This window comes from Ammospiza caudacuta, chromosome 8, assembly GCF_027887145.1.
Source record: "Ammospiza caudacuta isolate bAmmCau1 chromosome 8, bAmmCau1.pri, whole genome shotgun sequence".
Lineage (NCBI taxonomy): Eukaryota > Metazoa > Chordata > Aves > Passeriformes > Passerellidae > Ammospiza > Ammospiza caudacuta.
This window is the reverse complement of record NC_080600.1, coordinates 30,903,433-30,918,425: the sequence shown is the minus strand read 5'-3', so window position 1 is coordinate 30,918,425 and position 14,993 is coordinate 30,903,433. Positions and strand designations below refer to the sequence as shown.

The 14,993-nt window shown below is 39.0% G+C and overlaps 1 protein-coding gene across 1 annotated transcript in view; it reads left to right on the top strand.

Moving 5' to 3' along the window:
- CNTNAP5 (contactin associated protein family member 5) overlaps positions 1–14,993 on the top strand; it is a 266,317-nt gene that overhangs the window by 162,943 nt on the left and 88,381 nt on the right. Inside the window, exons 11-12 of the mRNA XM_058809950.1 lie at positions 374–480; positions 11,657–11,776. Of these exons, the coding sequence (XP_058665933.1) occupies positions 374–480; positions 11,657–11,776 (227 nt within the window). The remainder of the gene's footprint in view (positions 1–373; positions 481–11,656; positions 11,777–14,993) is intronic.

Genomic DNA, 14,993 nt, shown 5'->3' with positions numbered 1-14,993 from the left:
CAGTGGTGCCTGTTCAATCAGAAAACATGGGATTCTCCTTTGGAACTAGATTTCAATACCATTTTCATCTGCTACTTGTCTTGCTCTGTGCTCAGAAAGTTCATGACACTTTATTTGCTAATAAGCAGTATTTTTTTATTTACAGTGATCTTTACCTATCTTCTGATAGCTTAAATGTTCTTTTCTTCAGTGCTTGGATGTGAATCACAGAGAAATAAATAATTCTTTCATTACACAGCTATTTCAGCCCTAGGAAACTCTTGCCTGAATGAGGAGTTGAGACAGTTCTGTTGGTTTTGATTTTTTTCCCACAGCACATTATTTTTGCAGAAATATTTATAATTAATTACATTTTTTTAATGTCTCAATTTAGATGTTTACCCAACTACTGTGAACATGGAGGAAAATGCTCCCAGTCCTGGAGCACCTTTTACTGTGACTGCAACAATACAGGCTACATGGGAGCCACCTGTCACAACTGTAAGTAAACACACGTGCACTTTTCATCCTCATTGCAATCATAGTGGCCATCAGATGTTTAGTGGAATTTAGCTGGGCTGAGCTGTGTTAATCTGTGTTTGGTGCTTTAAGTCAATTTTAACACCCTGGACTCTGTTTTTAGATCATATGAAAGTCCATGTAGCAAGAACCAGTTTCTGACAGTTTATGATTTTGAAATTTTGCTGAACTATCTTTGGGCTGCTACTATTAACAAGAATACAGAAACATTCGGCTACTGAAATCCACAGCAAAAGGAATATTAAGGGTTTTAAAGGTTAAAAACCCCCCATCAAACAGTAGAGGCACAAAATGCTGCAAATTCTGGTAAAAAATAGAGAAAGGAAAAGCCACAATAAAGCCACTGCATACAGCTGACTAAAAGGAAAAACAGAAAATGAAGGTAAATTTCCAGTTCTAACAAAGGAAATAGAGAAAAAAAATTGTGAATAAGAATAACAATTCCAGGAATACAACTGTAACCACTCTGGATGCTTGATGAGCGCTTGGATCACAGATAGGATGACATTGGTGAGATGGATTTTTTTTTCCCTCGTTTAACTAAAAAGCCAGAGAAGAAAAGGTACTTAGTGGTTTGAAGCTGAGAATATTGGCAACCATACTGTCATTTTGGAGACTTTAATGGTTTGGTAGTTAACAGTGAATGCATTTGTGGGGTGTGCAGCTGACAAGAGATTCTGCTGAGAGATCTGTTCATAGATTTGTCACCTGAACTCTACATTGTGAACACAAAAGAAGCCAAGGGTTTTGGGTGGAAATCATGCCAAGCCAGATAAAGAGAGGGAAGAAAAAGGCTGACTTGATAGTTTTAAAAAGAGGGCTTACTTTCTGTCCATTGCTTTTGTTGTTCCAAAAGGCATCACAACTCTTCAAAGCACCTTTAAAGCCAAAGCAGAGTATCTGTACCAGTGATGACTGGTGCAGAACTAGGAGGCCAAGTCAGGTGGTGAGTAGGAAGTGGCTCCTTGGGGAAGGAGGAGAACCGTCACTATTGACTGTCAGAGGTGATTAGGGACACTCAGCTCTGGGCTACATCTGTGCTGTCATATTAGCTTGGGGCCTGAGGCTCACTATGTCTGTGCCAGCTCAGTGTGGCTTCTGTCCAGAGGAGACCATCTCATACCACAGAGAGCTGGTTCATGACTAGTTTTCCCCACAGAGACTTCCATGGAGCTAGTGAAGCCTCCTGCTTCTGTCAGCTCATGTCTGCCCTTCAAAGACACATAGCTGCAGTTCCTTAAGGTTAGTGATGTGAAACTACTCTGAAAAGTTTCTCAAGAAGCTCTTGTGTTGAGCTGTGCACAGGTGTGATGTACAGCTATTCAGCTGCTCAGCTTATTTACAACTGATTTATCAACAGCTAATTTGATTCCAGCTAGATTGTGGAGCCAGCTGCCCTGTGAGCCAAGCAGTGCTGATAAACAGCAACATTAATCTGGAGAAATGCATTCATTATTTGAAATATGCAATGAAACCAACTCAAAGCCAGCAGGCAAACACAGACTGGTGATACAAAACTTGCAGAACAAGAGATGTTATCACTTTCAGCTGATAGTGGGGGATGTGCAGGAGTACCTTTTAGCAGGTGAATGAAAGGCACAGATTTGATCACAGCATAACTCCAGAATATCCTCAATGTATAGGAAACTCTCCAATCATATAATTCAGTGTAGTTCTATCAAAGTAAAACATCTAATTTCATATGGTTTGAAATATTACCTCAAGAGTTTTTATTTTTCTAGAACACTGATGCTGACAGACCTGAAATTGAACTTATACCACTTTGGAGAGGCTATTTCCTTTATTAAACTGCCCTTCAGACCCAAATCCATGCAGCAGCAAGGGAAAGATTTAGCTGGCAATCTGCTGCTAGCAAAACAGTGTGAATTGTTTCAGTGTTGCCTGGATTTCTTTTTGGTCTGAGTTACATAACCATAGATTTTACCTCATTTTGGTATGGTAAAATATGGGTGCCACTGGTTGAAAAGAATAAAAAACCCATTCTTTGTCGTGCTTTTAGGAAGAACCACATGGCATGCATATTCAAGCCAGATTTAATTAGTTTGTGTCTTACCATCTCAGACTGGGAGATTTTACCATTTTAAGAACTGAGACCTTGAGAGAAATTGTCCCTAACTTGTTGTCATCAAATATGAATTATTGAAATACATTTTATGGTTAGTATATAAGCAGTCCTATTTTTAGCTCCAAATATTCACAGACCACACTGGATCCTGCTGTGAGCAACAGCTAACAATACACACAATCTCTTCTCCAAAGAGTGTGCAGTTAAGTTTCTGAGGGTATAAAACATGCTGGCACAGGTGATGGAATGCTAGAAAGGCTTCATCAGCATTACAGGTGGCAGTTTCAGTCTACCAGGTGCGTAATTATTTCTAGGCTTTCTTATACCAAAATAGTCAAAGTAGAGATTAAAAAGAGGAAGAAATGGAGTGCTTGGGGAAATGGGAGAAAGCAATAATGTGCTTGTGTGAAAAATATAAGGCTAAGGCCAGAGGAGTTTGACATTTTTGACAAGGCAAATGTCAGAGTCATGACAGGTAAAGAGGTTGGAAATGTGCCATGAAAAGCAAAGATAAATAGTTTGCATTTGATGCAACATAAGGGAATTAGAGAGTGTCAGAAAAGAACAGTAAGTTGATAGAAGACACAGCTGGGACAGTGTTTGCAAGACCATGTCAGATATGTGGGACAAAATTGTGTCTGGCATGTCTGAAAATGTGTACTTGAAATTCAGGAAGTGTGTATGAAGTGAAAGCATCCATCTGAAGATACATGGAAATAACTGTCTGGCTCTAGACATGACTTTAATATAATCTTACTAGAGGCAGCTACTTGCCTGCAAACCTCCTGTTCACTCGAAACTCCTTCTGATCCTGAAAGCTTCTAAACTGTCACAGGATGTTTGGCAATCTGCCTGGTCCAGATAAGGGTCCACTACTGAAAAGGGTGTGGTACTGTCCCATTAAAGCCTTATTTTGTTTCACAGAAGTTTCACTCTGAAGTGTCATCTGGTCCTGCTTCCATTCTCCTCTTCTCTGAACTTAAATGTGAATGCAAGTAAAGTCTTGCTGAAACCTGTATATGCTTTCTGGGGAAACCAGGACTCATGGAATGACCCTATAGGATATAAAGCCAACTGTTGGTGATTTACATTTCATTGTGTAAGACTTTTGCTGTGCCTTACTTTCTCCAGCTCTGTTGGAAATAGGATCCAATTTGCAGATATATTAAAAGGTGTGTGATCTATATCGTCTGCTGAAATTGTCTGGGCTCTTTCTTTTGAAACTTATTGCTACTTGAGCTTATCTGTAGCTGAGACAGTGCTTTGAGGATTCAATCGTATTTCAATCTCTAAAATGTATGGTTTTGCTTTTTGCTTTATCTTTTCAATGTGCTTCACATAGCTTGCATTTAGATAGGTTGGAAGAGGAGCTCAGCTGAAGCCTTTTAGGGATAGATACCTTCCCAATTTCTCCAGTGTGGTGGGTAGCCTGCTGATCTGTCAGGTATTGGAGTAATCTGATAAAATCCAGATAGAGAGGATCCATTGCATGTGTGAACCATAGCAAAACAGATAATAATGTAATGTTAATTTTCTCTTTTCCTCCTCCAGATGCAAACACTGATGTTAGTACACAGCTTGGGGAAAAGGCCTGGGTGGGATTCAGCTAATCTATCTTTTGCAGTCTTGGTACTGTGACATCCAAGTTAAGATAGTGGTCTGGCCTCTCTCTATATGGAAAAAGGAGTGTGAGCTGCTTTCAGAGCTTAACTACTGTCACTGTGAGCTGGAGTGTCCATGGGAAGTTCATGGACCACCTCTGAAGTCTGCCGTCTGTAGAGGGAGGCTGTCCTAGCTCAGACATAGAGTAGGCAGCTGAAGGTAGGTCAGAATTATAGGTGGGAAGAGAGGGGAAAAATAGGTAAGTGAACTACAGATTTAATTTTTATATATTAATATACATATATAAAAATTAATATAGGTATTAATTGAAAGTGCATAGTTTAAAAGCTGCATAGTCATTCCTCTGATTTTATTAATTCTTGTAATTATCATGTGATAGTAAGAGCAGTAGACCGGTGTAAAATGGCCCTGAGATACAGAATGGTGTAGCTTTATTGCAAGATAATGATTAGTAATCTTATCTTTTGGTGAGCTGTCCTAGTCCCTTAGAAAGCCTCATTTTGCCCTTCTGTATTTCTATGATTTTTATTGATGATAGTTTTCAGGTAGTTTTTAGTCTTGCATGAATTTTTTAATTCCAAAGAGTGCTGAACATTGATATAAAAAGATGTTGAGAAATATAAAATAATTATTAAATTCCTCATCTTTTGGGGTTGTCAGTGTGTCCCAAAGCTTTGCAAGGTGATAATTAACAGAATGGAATTTAATTCTGGGTATTTGTTTTGGTGTGTGATCTATCTGACACATACAGGCACGTGTCTTATTGGCCTAGATAATTGCTGGAGGAAAGAGTTATCCAATAATGGAAATGTCATCTAGGCATTGATCTGCCATAAACCTAACATAACTTCAGGCTCTGAAAGTGTATTTTTTAATGTTAATATGCTTACTGCATATATCATGTTTTTAATCTGAAAAGCTTAATATAGCTTCAGCCAGATTGTTAGCAGTACTGGAGCTGCATCTTAAAATGCCAGCGGGGGGTTTGGTAATCCTCCTGTGTTCCAAGGTAGGGAGATGTGTACACTTTGCTGGATGGGAAAATGAGGTTTTGAGAGTTTCAGTCTGATAGATGCCTACTAGTGAGTTTGGTAGTGCAATTTGCATGTCCTGAATAGCCAATTTTCCTGTCTGAGGTTCTTGAGCAGCTTTTTTCCGTGTGCGCTTAAACACGCTGGTTTTCTTTGACTAAAGAAAACACATTTAATATTCAAATCAAACCTTCAGTACTGCACTTGGTGTTCCTGCATATTTTTGTTCACACCATATTTTTGGAATATGAATTTTTATTGTTTATTTTGTAATAAGTTATTATGTTATTAATGCATTCTCTTCAGGGGTGTTCATTTAAAAAAAGTTTTTCCCTTTGCCTGAGATTTCCTTGTAAATAACACATTGAATGTGGGACTTTCCTCAGGACTTTCCAGCAGAAAGGAGCATGTGGGAAACTCACTCAGTCCTGTGTAAAATCAGCCATCCCCAGGTGTGACCATCCCCTGAGGGACACGGGGACTTTGCAGCAAGACCGAAATTCTGAGCTTTGCACAGCATCCTTTGCCTCTCTGGTCACTCCTGTCCCTCCCTCACAAGGGTCTGGCTGTCCCTGGCTGCCCTCCTGCAGCAGCAGCCCCAGGCTGGGCTCTGTCATTGTCACAGCTGCCTTCCAGCCACAGCAGGGCAGTGACAGGGGAGGATGGCCTGGCATGGCCTTGGCCAGGGGGAGCCCAAGCTTGGATGGCAGGAGATTGTCTAAAAACCAGGTGGAATGGGAGTATCTCTCCTGAGCATCCATTTAGGAGACCCTGTGCTAAAAGGCATTTTAATTCCATTTGTGGAAATAACATATTCTTTACCAGATGAGCAAGTACATATTCTAAAAAGGAAGAAATAAGCTGTCTGTCATCCAGGCACGTCACAGCAGAGACTGCATTATTCTGTCAAGAGCAGAGCTGTCACAATCCAGGTTTTGAGAGTAGGTTTTTCTGGCATTTAACAAGACAATTGTATCTTAGGGGTGAGAATTATGATCACTCCCTGATTTCATTGCTGTACTAATCCCTCTGTTGTTGAAATAAGAAACCTGCCATTACATACTGCTTTCTTTTTTATTTAGAAAAATCTTTTGCTCATTGCTCATTACTCCAAGTCTGTAAGAGCAGATCTGTCAGGCCTAAGGTACATGTGCAGAGACTGAAATAGTCATCTCTGATCTGCCTCCAAGAGCTCTGAGCATTTCGTTGAGAATACTTAATTCAGCCTGCTCAGCATTTGTGTATATCTGTTTTCCCAAGGTCAGTCTGTGGCTGGTTGATTATCCTGGCAGAATCTCCAGCTCTTACTGGCCTGTCCAGTCTAACCAGTACATAAGTTCTCACCTCTGAATGCAATAATAATTACCATTATAGGGGTTATTATTACTCTTCTTGTGTAATATGCAAAGAATTACACAATGATTAAATGAGCCTGAAATGATGTTGCTGCAAGTATTCTGTCTACCTTTTTTCATGACTTTACAGTTTTTAGAGATGATAAAAGCAACTCACTGCTGCTGCATTTTATCTGAAAAGTGGACAGTGTCAGCACCTCCCAATGAAATAAAGAATTAAAGTTCTTTAGGTCCCTTTAATGTATTTTATGTATTATACCACCATAAAATGCTCTCTCCCTCTGAGAAATTGAAAATTATCAGCTACTTTTATTAGATTATGAGAATCTAATCTTGAGGCAGGAATACTACAGGATTCATTTTGGTAGTCATAACTAGTACAGTTGAAATTCTGAATCCCTAGCTCACATTTCATGCAATGAAATCAATTTCCAAAGTAATAGGGAATGCAGTCAGAACAAAATATGGGGGATTTTAAGGCTTATTTCTATTTTTTGAGGAAAGTTATCTTGGTGTCCATTAAATCTGAAAAGGACAGTGTTGTCTGAGGGGAAAAAAAAAAACAAACAAATTGTTTTTTGTTTGGAAGTTTACATTCTTGGTGGTATCTACATAAATAATGTGCTGCTGGGTGCAGCAGAGAGAGGTTTGCCTTGCCTGGTCCTCCCAGCAGCAGAACTGAGCAGTGCCATCGGACCTTTACATCGAGTGCAACAGCAAGCAGGATTTTTAAATATGGGGTAAGAGTGCATCTTACTGAGTGAATAGCAGGTTCATTAGCCATTGAAGAGAGGGGGCTTTAAATATTTTGCTCCTTGAGAACAGAAGTTCTCAGTTATTTGCAGAAGTTCTCAAACAGTTATTTGCAGAAGTTCAAGGCTGTGTACAAAGAATGGCCTTTTTTTTTTTTTTTTTTTTTTTTTTTAGCCAAAGTAGGACTGGAGGTGGAAAAAACCAAAAATGAAGCCTGAAAGGCAGCAGAGGTTTCATAAGAACATGAGGGCCAAGGAAACAGAGCTAAGAACTTAGGAGCTGAGAGCATCTAAAGGCTCATCTGCTGAGCAGCTCTGCAGTGGAACAGGAAGCCTGTGCTTAGCAAAGGCTGCCATGGAGACTGCAGGTGAACTGCTTAGGGCAAAAGGAGGATTGGAAGCCAGATATCAATATAGCAAGGGGCAGTCTGTGAAAAAGTGAAGAAAAAAGATTTTATGTCAGAAAAAATGGAAGTTTGACCTTGGAAATGTTTGTGCTTAGCCATGTATTGTTATAGATTTCAGCCATAGCTGGGATAAAATCACCTCTGGTTGAAGGACTGTAATTAGAGCAGTTGGATTATCAGGTTCAAGATACTTCAAAGAATTGAACAGTGACACAATTTCTCATATTTAAAACCTTTCAGGCTTGTGAAGCATGTTGAATAAAGGCTTGAATTTTCAACTGCAGACCCAAAGCAAGAGTGACCCCAGTCCTTTCAGACCTGGCAGTGGAGTAACAGAGAGCTCCTGCATGTGCTGTGCCTGACCAGCCATAAGGGTCTTGATGCAGAGATTAGGAAATTAAATTCTGAATGGTTTTTTATGCAAAAGGTCAAAAAAGGTTTTATTATAATGATATTCAAATCTGATAATGCTTTTCTGACACTGAAGTCTGAATCATGGATCTATAGCTTGAACCATGACCAATCAAAGTGAATATTTATAGTTTTGCTAGGATATTTCTGTGGGGAGGTGTAGTGTATGGCTTGAAAAAAGAGGGGAGTATACATTTCAGAGCCATAGTTTTGATTTTTAAGCTTATGAATTTTAAATAAATTTTAAATATTGGTAAAAATAATGTTTGAAAATTCATGGTGGGTTCTACTCTGAACGAACTGATGAATACCTCTCCTTTATTAAAAAGGTGCAAATTCTCTTTGCCATTAAAATGTGTGTAGCTGTCAACAGTTCCATCATTACCTTTAGTGCTTGCTTTTTGAAAGTGGGGCCTTTTATTCTTAAATGGTTGGTGACTCTTTAATGACAATTACAATAATGGTTTCCCTGATATTCCCAAAATGAACACAACTCCATCTACACCAGAGAAACCTGACACAAAACAGAGCATAAATGTGAAGACGGTTTTCAAAGTTGAGGTTCTGGGGTCTTAACAGTCACAGCTGTTTGTCTGATTTTTACCTTCATATGATATTTTTGATTGCAAAAAGAGAATAATGACAGCAAAGAAATCTTGTCTTTCATGGACCCATAAAGATGGCTTCAAGTTGTTGTTACTGTCATAATAGAGCCTTTTTCAGCAAATGGAATTGAATAACTTTGTTCTGAAGCAAGAAAGCATCTCAGGCCACAAGGTGTTGAGCAGAGCTTGGAAAGGTTGGTGCACTCAAAATGTCTGTAGGGGCATCTGCCAGTGACTGAAAAACAAACATAATTTTCTTCTTGATGCATTTTATATAGAAAAAAACAGTAAAAAAGAGAATTAAAATAAATGGCCCATCTGCTTGCAGTCTAGAAGTGTGCAGTACCAAGTGCTACAGATACAGGCGTGTGAAACTTTGTGTGCAGGTATGAAATAAACTGCCCACCAAAACTGCTTTTCACTAATCATGATGGAATATGTTTTATGTGCTAGAGCTTGAGGTTTATGGCCTTTTCCCATTTCTTCTGCTACTTCCCAGTATGTAGTGCTGGATTTCTCATGTAACTGAAAGGCCAGGATGGATTTCCTTCTGGCAGACATAACTGTAGTTTTATGGAAGCTTGTGTATCCTTTCAGATTTATACCAATTGAGCACCTTTAGCCTGATTTCTAGCTCTGTATAGCCTTTTTTCCCCTAAAGTTACAGTGACAAAGGGGCTATCTAAAGGTGAGTAGATCATCTCTGTTTGAATCTACCCATGTTATTAAGGGCAGAATCTTCACATCTTTCCTTACTAATTTGAAAAACTCAGATATGGGCTCCAGCCAAAATGACAGTCAAGAAGAAGAACACTTAGAAAGAACAAGTTGTGATGAAGACTGAGATTTGCTGTGCCAGTTCCCTGACAACACACTTGTTTTATGTCTCTACCCCTCGCACCATCCTTTGTCTTCAAAAACACTCAGCAAACAATTCTGAGGAAGCAATTGGCATATTCCCTAATGAGACAAGATGAAGTGTCCTGTAACGATGATGACAGCGAATTCAGAGTGAACTGCAGTTTCAGAACTTTGCAAATTGATCAAACCATGATTCCTCGGTTGCTTACTTAATTGCCTGTTACCATCTCTCTCCTGACCTCCATATGCCCACTGCTTCTGTCAGCACTTCTGCAACTCAGCCCCTGTCAGCCCCTCAGGTTCTGAGCACTGGAAGAATAGGTTCTGGTTTGGGGATTTTATTTAACTTGCATTTAATAAGTGTTCTTGGCCAGCTATCACAGTGGGAATTTAGAGATATTCAGGCCTCCTACCATGCTTGAATTCATCAGACTCTGAGGAAATGGCTTTCCTAATTCTCTTTATTATAGGATGGATGCTAATTAAGGCACTGTCTCATCAGGTGCTGAGTACCTTAAGCAGCTTCTTAACCCTGGGTAGGATAGTGCTGTGCTTGTTTAGCACTCAGTGATGTTCTGTCTGCTAAAGATACCTGGTTAGGCAAGAAGTGTGCAAGGGAAAGAATGTTTTTGTGAGTGTACAAATGATTGAAGGATGAGACTTAATCCATAGCCAGTTTGGACTAGAGTCCCTAGAACTGTGGTTCTGTTTTGTTGGCAGAAGTGAAGAAATGTCCAATATCTAAGTAGTGAAATATCTCACAGCATTCTTCAGACAAGACTTCTTCAGGGCTCACCATATATGCCTTTTGAATGTTTCATTTGAGAAGTTTAAGAGAATGAGGGAGAAGGTGGAATGTGAATCCATGTGTGCACAGGAGTGAGAGTAAGGAGCTATTCCTGCTGCTGTGAAGCAGTTGCTGTCTTCTGCAGGGATTGTGTTTAGCAGTGGTGAGGAAGTGCTGGGCCTGCCATCAATCTGCAAAGCTCCCTGAGTTTCTTTTACATGAAAAGCCCTGGGAACTTTGCAGTTGTATTTACAGCCTCAATACAGCAGTCATAAACTGTTAAGGAGAATAATTTTGTCAGTATTATCAGGTAAGTGTTTTAGCAGGTGGGGAGGAAAAAAATCAACTCCTGAAATGAGATTTAAGGTTGTTGTTCAAGGTCCAGGATCATACATGTGACTTTCTGATATTCTAGATTGCCTCTCTGTGTGAGTTTTCTCTTTGCTTCATATGAAATGACAGTTGTAGCTTTCTGAAAATACGCCTCAAATACAAAGATTGTACTGACCAGTGGACTTTTCTTCTTTTTCTTGTTCTCGGTGACCTGCTGTACTTGTTTTATTAACCACTTGGGTTTTCATGGGCACTGGTACACTAAGAGAAGAATATTGATAAGCAGAGAGAAAGAGTTGGTTTTATAAAATTAGGTCTAAAGCGTAAAAACATAACCTAGGATGGAGACCATGTCTGAGCTTGAGCTTTTCTGCTGGGGAACAATGGATTTCATTTGGACAGTAGACTGTGGTGGGGCTTTAATGCTTCCTGTTAACCTAATCCTGCAGGGAAGGCAAGGACTGGCAAAAATATCTACCACGTGTTGAGAACACTTAAGTGCATGCCTAGGTAGTAAATCATGTGTACCTGTGTGTATGTAAGTATGTCTTTGAAATACCATACATGGTGAATAGATGTACCACTCCATGGCTACATATGTCACATTGAAAGTTCATATCCCTTTATTTAAGTATTTGCATCCTTTAATCCAAAATAAAGCAAGTACCTGTATCTTTAAAGCCAGCCTGCATTAATTTAAAGGAATTAGCTACAGAAATGTGTGATTTAGAGCATGGGTTCCAACCCAGATGCCGTAAAATTTCACATGCTAATCAGCTGTGTGCTAACAGGGTTTGTTATGGCAATAATTAATGCAGTACTCATGTATAAAACATGGCTGTCTGTGTTCTGTCTGTGATGCAGTCCCTCTCTCTTTCTTTCAAAGCTGTCTATGAGCAGTCCTGTGAGGCTTACCGACACCAAGGGAGGACATCAGGTTTCTTCTACATCGATTCTGATGGAAGTGGACCCCTGGGACCACTCCGTGTTTTTTGCAACATAACAGGTAATGACCTAACCTTGACTTGGCTGCTTGATCTTGGGTCTAATTTGATCTGAGATGGTCTTAATAAAATTATAGAGATGTCAATAATACAGCTCAAGAGTGGGGAAGAAGCAGCAAATTTGTAACTGAGGTTTCACTTTGAGATGTTTCCTTAAATAAGATCCAGGTAAAAGTGATATTTAAAATAAGTTTGAAGGACTTGCCTTGCTAAGTGATATATTCAACAGTATCTGCACCTTATAAAGGGCACTTCATAATATCCTAACTTTTGATGGCATGTTTGGTTTTTACTAAAGAGATAGAAACTTAGAATCCAAACTATTCTTTTGTAATTGAATGGTTTCTCTGCTTTATTAGAATACTAGATCTGGGAATTATTATTAAACTCCTCTTACTGAGCTATCTATAAACCCTTCCAGGCTGGTGTAGGCAGCAATACATCCCCTCATACAAATGTGCTGCCTTTGGCATTCCAAGGAGGGGAAACCTTGATTGTCCCTGGTATTTGTATGGAGAAGAATGCGTGATGATCTTAGGAGTGGGGACACCAAAGAGATGGGTAGCAGAGCAAGAGCCTGGCAAGGTGACCTGTTGGTTGAGGCTTTTTAACCTTACAGTTCCATAGGTTTAAAATAAGAATTGTTTCAAATGAACAGATCTGTCTGACAAATTCTCCCCTTAAGTGGGTCCTATTTGGTATATAGGATTGTCAAGCCAAGAGTATGATAAAAGATTACATGGCCCTTATTGTGGATGGGGATGGATGGTAGAGCTCCTTTTTTGCTTTTTATATTTGAAATGGAGGTGAAATTTCCCACACCATCTCCTGTTTGGCATTTTTTGCTTCCTGTGGCCAGGTGCAGATGAAGGAATGTTTTATTACCCTTTCTAAATTGCTAATTCTGGCTGAACTACTTTGCCACATATCACTTCCACACTCAGTGCTGAAAACTGAGGACTCAGGATATTCATATTTTATCCTTAATCTCCTTGTACTTAAAGTGCCTCAAATTAAATTTTCATTTTTATTTAATTGGGCAGTGATTATGTTAATTAAATGCACAACAATTAATTATTAAGTATGTTTTTTATTCAATTGTAACAAATATTTAATAAGATGTGTCTCCTTTGCTGTTGAATCTCCTAAGAATTGAAACAGAGTTTCACCTTTCTGTCTGAATATCCTTCCTTGATCTTCAATATGGGAAATGTGCTCATTTTTATTATTTATCATATAAATATGTGTGATCAAAACATTGTCAGTGCTTTTTATCTCTGCTGAAGAAGTAGAATTTTTGACTAACACCTTGCATTTGCTTTCCTCAAAAAAACCTTATCTGGCAGAAATCCAGAAGGCATATACCTGATTTGCTCTCTATCTGTAATGAACCTGCTGACATTCTCATAACATTGGTTATGAGCAAGGTGGAGGTGCGGAAAACTGGCAGAACCTCCTAGCCTGGAAAACTTATGCTTCTGGGTCAACAGAATATGGTTTGGGTACCTTAATCAAAAGAGCTTCTTTTCTCTCTGGGAATTTCTCTTATTTGTTATTCTCATAAAAATTGTTTATAGTAATCGATTAAGTGCAAAGTGGGAAAAAAATCACTTTGTGTACACAGAGATGGATTCTCAATTTGCTTCTTTTTTCAGATGATGCTTCTGCTTAGTTTTCTGAAAGTGCTCCATATTCAGGGAAAGGTGAAATACGAAATTCTGTGTTGTTACGCTAGGTACATAAAAGGAACAGAAAAAATATTACTGTTCTGTGGCATAAATCTGTAACACACCACCTGTGAATGGAGAAACGTGGATGGCTTCCATGTTTGGGGAGAGTAAACAAATTAAAAAGATGGTTGAGGGGAACTGCAGCAGGTGATAGTGGAGATCATTGTGACATAGAGAAAGCACACAGGAATTTATTCTTTTTCATCATATATGAGCTAAGGGGCACCTAAATGACTACACAACGGGATCTGGGAGCTTTTTGTTTCCTTGCTTTTTCCTGATACAATGAATTCAACTTGAAATCCCCACAGGACAGCCAGGAGGCTGATAGATCAAGAGAGGGAGTAAAAACCCATCTGGAAAAAGCCCCAGTTTTGTCTGATAGATTCAGAAGGTGCAAGTAAACATGGAGGCTTAGATGTAGCTTCCCACTCAGGTAGCTGTGAGGCAAAGACCATTGGGAAATGGGAATGAGCTTCAGGAAAACCTTTTGGCTTCCCTGGGTTTCTCTTCACCCTCAGAGGCAGAGGTAGGCTCATGGGCTAAATAAAGCTTTTATTTTACTCAGGCTGGCAGTTCTTTCTGTATACAGTTCAAGAAGCAGTAACCTCTGTATGCCCAAAATGTGTTCAAGCTGAAGAATTTGGAGTTGGAATGGAAAATTAGGGCAATGACTCATTTAGTGTTTTTAAAAGTGGAGGTGCAGAGAGCTCATGCCTTCTGGGAATTACAGTGCCTTTAATCTGTGAAGGATGAATTCAAGGAGGAAATCAGACCATCAGAAATGAGCAGCATCATTGCATTTAAAGAAAAGTGGGTTTTTAATGTTCACTTACCTTTTTTTTAAAGTTCTTTCTAAGTCTACTTTAAGTTTCTTTCTATTTTTTAAAGTTCTTTCTAACAGCATTTTTACATGTTTAATTGAAGGGATTTGTGTAGGAATCTGAATTATTGTAGCCAGTTATTATCAGGGGCAGATAAACGCCAGATTTCTTGCACATTAGTGTCTGGTCATAGGTATCCAGTGTCTGGTGTGGATATGGAAATATCAACATTACAGCTTAGTTTACTGTGTTTATGTTAGCAGTGGTTTCTCTAAATCCTGTCAACTTTAGAGCCCACTGCTGAATAGAAATTCTGAATAAAGCAGAAAATTGTGATTGTGAGTGATGAGAGGGAATTGGGCAGTTATACAAAGAGGGAGAGAGAGATAAGGGAAAGGAAATGTTGTAGGGAGAAAAAAAAAGGGAAAAAGTATTAAAAAAAAATAAAGTCAATTTTTACCATAAAAAGAAATTTAGTGTCACAGAATATCTGATGAATAGCTGATAGTAGAGTGGGTGAATGTACTTATCCACTGTCTGAAGAAGTGGCTGAAAAAGCATGTTGATGACATGCTACTATTTAATAGTATTGTATACTATAAGTATAGCATACTTTTTGGTCAAGAAGTGAGAAGAGCCTGTGAAGCACTTTAGAAGGATCTTAC